The following is an 8050-nucleotide window of genomic DNA, read 5'->3' on the forward strand; positions in this document are numbered from 1 at the left end:
TGATTACCCCCTGCGGTCAATAATAATTATTTACCTCAAAAATGCTCTTATAATATACTAGATTATGGAGTGTGTGTCCGAGCGAGAACTTCTCTAGTTCATTACTTTAGGAATATTTATCAAAAAGTAGTATTTCAATATTCAGCCCCATTCTACTATTTAGTCAGACGTCAGTCGCTACCCTAATATACCCTTTCTTTTTCGGGTAATTAATACGGATAGCGTTTGACATCTTTAGCCGAACAGATTTATCATTTTTACATAATTTAATTCATTGTATGCTGGTTCATATTTTGGACGCCAGTCTTTGCTCCTTTCTAATATAATTCACAACCAAAAAACAAATATGAAGCTTAGAAATGGAAAAATATTAAATACTAAACTCGTTCAAAGGGTATCTACACGTCTCAATCTTCAAAATCGCTTATCTAAAAATACTACCATCGCTAACATTTTTAACAATAAAAATCGTGGTTACCCTTCTATCGATAAGTGTCATGCCAAAAAATGACTTACATGTCCCCGTCTTTCCACCAACAATACGGTAAGGTCCACGTTTAATGGTCGCACATTTTCTTTAAATTTTGAAACTGATATAACTTGAAAAACAAACAGTATAATGTATTTACTCACATGAAACAAACCGGGATGCGGTATTCAGTACGTAGGTGAAACTGGACGATATTTATCTAAACGCACTCAAGAACATCTGTATCGTTTTAAAAGACCCAATAAATTCAAAAGTATCATTTATCAACACCTTAAGAAGCACAATCATCCTATTAAATATTTAGCAGTTCAACCTTTAGAAGTAGTAAATAAGCAGCCTGGGGAATCTCATTCAAAGTTTGTACGATCGCGGAAAATAATTGAATTAAAGTGGATTAAAAAATTACAGACAGTCTACCCTCTCGGTCTTAATGATAATATCATGGGAATTGGTAATATATCAAGAACCGATTCTGTTAACATTTTGGATATAGTTTCTAAAACTGTTCGTAAAAACCGTTCTCATGGTCGTAGAAAAAATCGCAATCAAAGAAAATTTCGGACCAATCATACCAATATTTCGGACCTAATTTCTATTTCAAAAAACAACGGCAGACATTATCTGTTAACAAAGCTCTGTTCATTACCGGTTAATAAGTTAAATAAAATTTTAGAGGATTGCAACACAATTTCATATAGCAGTCCTAAGTATGAAATCGTTCAAATTATAATGGCATATTGTTATTCTAAACTGTTTCTCAAAATTGATCGCCCTGAAGATCATAAAAAACAGTTTATTAAAATAAAGTATGTCAATAAAGGTTTTGATTTTGTAAATATTGCCGGTATTTTTAACGACCATTCTGTTAAAGAACAAATTCCGGGATATTTTGATAATACTGAGCTCCCTCTTATTTGTTATATTTACAAGAAATCTACCCGGAAATTTGTGTTTAATTATAGCCAATTGTGTAAAGATGTTAATATCAGTGAAAATACACCTACTTCATGTAATTGCAGTAATTCCGAATACATTTATGGACCCATTTCCCATGTTATAACAGGAGATCTTAACATCGTTCAAGACCGAGAGTTAAAATCATTCCTCAGTAAAGGACCTAAATATCGTCCCCCGTCAATTATTAATTGGAATGAGTGTCGTAATATCATCCACGACTCACTCCATACTTACTGTTTGAAATGGATAAAACGGGAAAAAGCTGACAAAAAATCTTTGGACTCTTTTTTTAAATCAGTAATGAACATAGTTGATATACGTATTCAACATTTTAAAGAACATTTTACTCTTAACAATAACCACAATAAACCTATTTCTCATATCAAACATAAACTAAAAGAACTAGCCAAGGAATTTGTTTTTGTCCCGGCCGATAAAGCTGCTAATAATATTATTATTGTTTGACGTAAATTTTACATTGAGGTTCTGAAAAAAGAAATCACCAATTCACCAACATTCCAACTGACTCCATTTTCAGAAAACGACATCTGTAACAAACATAAACTTTTAGCTACCGCTTTACAAGCAGAACCAAATACAATGAAAGTCCCAACTATGTATTGGCTTCCGAAGCTACACAAAACACCTTACAAATATAGATTCATTTCGTCTTCAAGCCATTGTTTCACTACTAAATTGTCTATTCTTCTTACCAGTACACTTGGTACAATCAAAAACCTGATAATAAATTGTTCAAATAAGGTCTTCGAAAATAGTGGAATTAATTACTTTTGGAGTGTCAAGAACTCGTTGGAAGTACTTGATAAATTGCATGCATATATTGGTGATTTTGAATCTGTTCAAAGTTTTGATTTTTCTACCCTATATACCACATTGCCTCACATTCTCATTAAGAAAAAATTCACACACCTAATTAAATGGGCATTTAAAAAGTCAGAATCTGAATATATATGTTCAAACTCTTTTAGGTCATTTTTTAGTAGCAATAAACAAAAAAACTATGTCAATTGGACATGCTTTGATACTATATATGCCCTTGAATTTTTACTAGATAACATTTTTGTTCGCTTTGGAGATTCCGTATATCGTCAGGTTATCGGAATTCCAATGGGGACTAACTGTGCACCACTTATTGCGGACCTTTTTTTGTATTGCTATGAGTTACAATTTATGACAAAAATCAGTAAAGACCCATCGAAACAACATCTGATACACAAATTTAATAATACTTTTAGATATTTGGATGATATTTTGGCTCTCAATAATGACGACTTCAGTATGTATACTAAAGAAATTTATCCTGTTGAACTAACTTTAAATAAAGCTAATACTAACAATGACCACTGCCCTTTCCTCGATCTTGATATCTATATCATTAACGGAAAGCTTAATACTAAAATATATGATAAAAGAGATGATTTTTCATTTCCTATCGTTAATTATCCATTTTTAGATGGTGACGTTCCCTTGTCACCATCTTACGGTGTTTATATATCTCAACTTGTACGATTCGCTCGTGTGTGTAACAATGTTTTAGATTTTAGCGAGAGAAATTTATGTATTACTGAAAAATTATTACACCAGGGTTTTCGATATCACAAACTAGTCAAAACATTTACTAAATTTTATCATCGGTATAAGGACATCATTCGTAGATATAGCTCAACATGCAGACTTCTTATACGTTCAGGTATTTCACATCCAATTTTTTATGGAAATATTCTTTATAAAGCACAAAAATGTCAGTATTCACCTCTGAAACTAACAAAACCTTTAAATAGACTTATTAAGAAGGGATATAGTTACGATACTGTTGTCAGGTCATTAAAGATTGCATATTTTGGCGTTAATATTGATTCACTTATAGGGTCTTTGCATCGGCACTAAACACATTTATTTAAAAACCAGTTGTTGGCATGACACGGGTTATGTTCTTCTCATATATGTTATGATGGTATGATACTAAACCCCTAACGGGAAGGATTGTGCCTGATATTCATATGATGAAGACATAATCTTTCAATCAGTTTAATTGAAGTCTGGAGCTGGCATGTCAGTTAACTGCTAGTAGTCTGTTGTTATTTATGTATTATTGTCATTTTGTTTATTTTCTTTGGTTACATCTTCTGACATCAGACTCGGACTTCTCTTGAACTGAATTTTAATGTGCGTATTGTTATGCGTTTACTTTTTTACATTGGCTAGAGGTATAGGGGGAGGGTTGAGATCTCATAAACATGTTTAACCCCGCCGCATATTTGCGCCTGTCCCAAGTCAGGAGCCTCTAGCCTTTGTTAGTCTTGTATTATTTTTAATTTTAGTTTCTTGTGTACAATTTGGAGTTTAGTATGGCGTTCATTATCACTGAACTAGTATATATATTTGTTTAGGGGCCAGCTGAAGGACGCCTCCGGGTGCGGGAATTTCTCGCTGCATTGAAGACCTGTTGGTGGCCTTCTGCTGTTGTCTGTTCTGTGGTCGGGTTGTTGTCACTTTGACACATTCCCCATTTCCATTCTCAATTTTATGATCCCAATCCCTTATCCCCAATCAAGACGATTGTGCCAGTCCTGTGTGTTCTCCACAGTAACAGTAACAGTTTTTGACTGACATTCTAAAATATGCATACATTCTACATGGTCCATGAGAATAGTGCCTTCTGAAGAATGTTAATTTTTAGATTTACAATGTTTGTTTAATTTCGATTTCAATTGGCCAAAACCATAACCGTATCATACCTTCTCCTTTAGAAAAATGTGTTATATGTGAACAATTTGGTTTGCACTGGAAACAGATAATGATACTTAGTTTGTAACATTTAAACTGTTTTTTTTATCATTGTTTGGCATTCGGAACACTTAGATCTAGATGTTATTGAAGTCAAATATATATCTTTCGATATATGTTGGGAGCTATTGAAACGAAAATGAACTCTACAAATTATTCTTTTTTAAATTTCAACCATATGAGAGAGAACTAACAAAAGTGTTTTAAAGAATCGTAATTGTGAAGACCATCATATAGAGCGTTTGACACTAATAATTATTTTACCCCAATACATTAATCATATGATTTTAAGTTCATACGCATGATACGTATATGTACCATATAGATATAAGAAGATGAGGTATGAGTGCCAAAAAAATACTAGTGTTAAACCATTCAAATGGGAAAACTAACGGTCTAATCAATAAAAAAACGAGAAACGAGAAACAATTATGAACAACATCAACAAACAACAACTAATGAACATCAGATTCCTGACTGCATACTTGATATACTTATTTTTATAATATTCAGGTATTGATATATTTCAGTACAAATTAATCAAATGATTGAAGCATGGAAGACAAATAAAAGAACCTTTGTTGAGACCAGAGCAGCCAAGCATATACTCAAATGTATACAGAAACACAGTTGTGTAACCATTACTGCAAGTTCTGGTGTTGGGAAGACAGCAACGTTACAACATGTGGGATTGAAAATGCATGATGAAGGGTACGATGTTCTTCCGGTCACCAATGCAAATGATATTGTTAAATTTTACAATCCAAACCAGAAAACATTGTTTGTTGTGGATGACTTTTGTGGAACTTATTCTATCAATCAATTTGACCTTGACAGTCTAGCGTCAGTCATGGAACGTATAAAATTACTGATTCAAAATAAACACACAAAAATCATTGTGGCGTGTCGATTACAAGTGTATCAGGATGACAAGTTTGAATCATTGTCAATTTTCAGGACATGTGAATGTAACCTGCAATCAAAAGATTTGTGTTTATTACAATCAGAGAAACAGTTAATAGCAGAATTATATTTGGATACAAAATTTTCAGAGATTATTCAGTACTGTGATTTATATGAATGCTTTCCACTTATCTGTAAATTGTATAATGATAATCCTGAAATCAATATTACAGATTTTTTCGAAAATCCATTTTCAGTATATGAGGCAGAAATTGACAAGATGCGTAAGAACGGAAATCATGGAAAATACTGTGCTTTGGCATTGTGTGTAATGTTCAACAATAGACTACACGAGGAATTGTTGACAGATGAGGTGAATTCAGAAGTAAAAACAAGGATAAAAAACACATGTGAAGCTTGTAGATTGGACAGAGGAACATCTCGATTAGTTTTACTAGATCAACTTAAAACACTTGAATATACTTTTATAAAGAAAGAACAAGGGGTATATAAAACTATACACGATAAAATATTTGACTTCTTATCTTTCTATTTAGGTAAAAACATGATTCAATGTTTTATCAGAAATGGACAAAGTAACGTTATTAGTCAGAGATTTCTATTAGAAAGTAAAGATGGCATGAATCAGTTTATTACTGTTGTGCCAGCTAAATACCATAAGATGTACTTATTAAGAATGTTTGATGACTGGTCTAAATGTAAAATACAGGATGTATTTAATAACATTAATATGAATATTCCAGAGTTTAGAGAGAAATTTCTGCGTGGAATAAAAACAAGGGATATTTCAGTACAAAGAAGATTAGCACTGCTTTGTGACGTTAAAGGTGGGGCTACTGTACTACTACAGTGTTGTCAATATGATTTTATTCCATTAATTGAGTGGTGTTTTGACCATGGTGTTGATGTTAACCGGCATAGAGATGATGATGGGAGTCCATTGAATTTTGCAATTCAACAGGGTCACACAAAAGTAGTAAAGGTATTACTAGACAAAAAGGCAGACATTAATAAGTGTGATAAATATGGAGGGTATCCTTTGTTTAGGGCTTGTCAGAATGATAATAAAGAGATAGTAAAAATTTTACTAGACAACAAGGCAGACATCAATGAGTGTAGAAATAGTGTCACGACTCCTTTGACAGTTGCTTGTCAGAATAATCATATACAGACAGTAAGGTTATTACTGGATTACAAGGCTGACATCAATAAGTGTGATGATAATGGAGCATCTGCTCTGTATATGGCTTGTCAGAATAATCATTTAGAGATAGTGAAGTTATTACTTGACAACAAGGCAGAGGTTAACAAGTGTGCAAATGATTTATATCCTTTACATACTGCTTGTCAGGACAATCTTACAGAGTTGGTTCAGATATTACTGACTAACAAGGCAGACATTAATCAGCGAAATCGTAAAGGAGCGTCTCCTCTACATATTGCGTGTAACAATGATCATAAAGATATAGTAGAGATATTACTGGCCGGAAAGGCAGACATTAATCAAAGTAATAATAAGGGAACAACTCCTTTGGTTATTGCTTGTTGGGATAATTTAAAAGATATAGTTATACTTTTACTGAACAACAAGGCAGACATTAATAAGAGTGATCACACTGGATCATCTCCTTTACATTTTGCGTGTTACTTTAATCATATAGAGATTGTAAAGGTATTACTGGACAAAAAGGCAGACATTAATAAATGTGAAAAGCATGGGTCATCTCCTTTGTATATTGCGTGTCAGAATAATCATATAGAATTAGTAAAGATTTTAATAGACAACAAAGCAGATATTAATAAGTGTATAGTTGATGGAGCATCTCCTTTGTTTACGTCTTGTCGTTTAAATCATAAAGAGATAGTAGAGGTACTACTTGACAACAAGGCAGACATTAATAAGTGTACAGGTGATGGAACGTCTCCTTTGTTTATTGCTTGTCAGCAAAATCATATAGAGATAGTTAAGGTATTACTGAACTACAAAGCAGATATTGATAATTGTAGAGATAATGGAAAATCTTCTTTGTTCATAGCTTGTAGGGAAAATCATAAAGACATTGTTCAGATTCTACTTGACAATGGTTCTGATATTAATCATTGCACACATTTAAAAGCATCGCCGTGTTTTGTTGCATTTATGAGAAATCATGTTTAAATAGTGAAAATGTTGGAAGAAAAAGGAGTAGATTGCAATAGAGTGATTACACTGTGTCGAATCTTGGCATGGATCATTAATTTTATACGTTCGACAAATGAATCATACTAATAGACTCTAAATTATATTATAGGTTTACGTTTTCTACAAAATATGAAAGTGATATTAAAAGAGACAAATGATAATGGCATAAGGAAGAAATACAACATTTTTTTGTTAAACCATTACATTATTGAACGATATTAGGAGTGATATTCTATTAAAATGAGTGGCCAAATTAGTCATATTCTGCTTTTATGTTAATAGCAGTGTTGCTGTAATGAATTGTCAAAGGTGTATTATTTTTCTAGTGATACATTGTAGCTGCTGTTCGTGACGTTATTTAAAAAGGAATAATCTTTGCAGTTATTTAATTAAAACTGCAGGCTACCATTTTAGATGAAACATGTACATATTCCTTAATTGTGGGTTAACGTGTTAACGGTCCGTGTATATTTGCGTCCATTCGTTTTTCGTTTTGAAATATCAAAAACAAAAAACAAAAAACAATAGTGTTTTCATTTTTCGTTTTTGATTTCTCATAAACCAAAACGAAAAACAAAATTGTTTTCATTTTTCTTTTTTGATTTCTCTAAAACTAAAACGGAAAACGAAAGTATTTTCATTTTTTATCTTTGATTTCTCTAAAACCAAAATGAAAATCAAAAGTGTTT

General features: G+C 32.3%; 1 protein-coding gene across 1 annotated transcript; it reads left to right on the forward strand.

The window, feature by feature from the left end:
• Positions 1–5909: 5909 nt before the first annotated feature.
• Positions 5910–7715, forward strand: LOC127726775 (ankyrin repeat domain-containing protein 50-like). The gene has a single exon (XM_052234230.1). It carries the CDS (start codon positions 5910–5912, stop codon positions 7335–7337), a length of 1428 nt encoding a protein of 475 aa, XP_052090190.1. The 3' UTR covers positions 7338–7715.
• Positions 7716–8050: the final 335 nt, after the last annotated feature.

Source organism: Mytilus californianus, unplaced genomic scaffold (genome assembly GCF_021869535.1).
Source record: "Mytilus californianus isolate M0D057914Y unplaced genomic scaffold, xbMytCali1.0.p SCAF_18, whole genome shotgun sequence".
In the NCBI taxonomy this organism is placed as follows: Eukaryota; Metazoa; Mollusca; class Bivalvia; order Mytilida; family Mytilidae; genus Mytilus; species Mytilus californianus.

Bases quoted from the DNA above. Each gene is read 5' to 3' on its own strand.
- LOC127726775 (XM_052234230.1), top strand. From the start codon at position 5,910: ATGAATATTCCAGAGTTTAGAGAGAAATTTCTGCGTGGAATAAAAACA.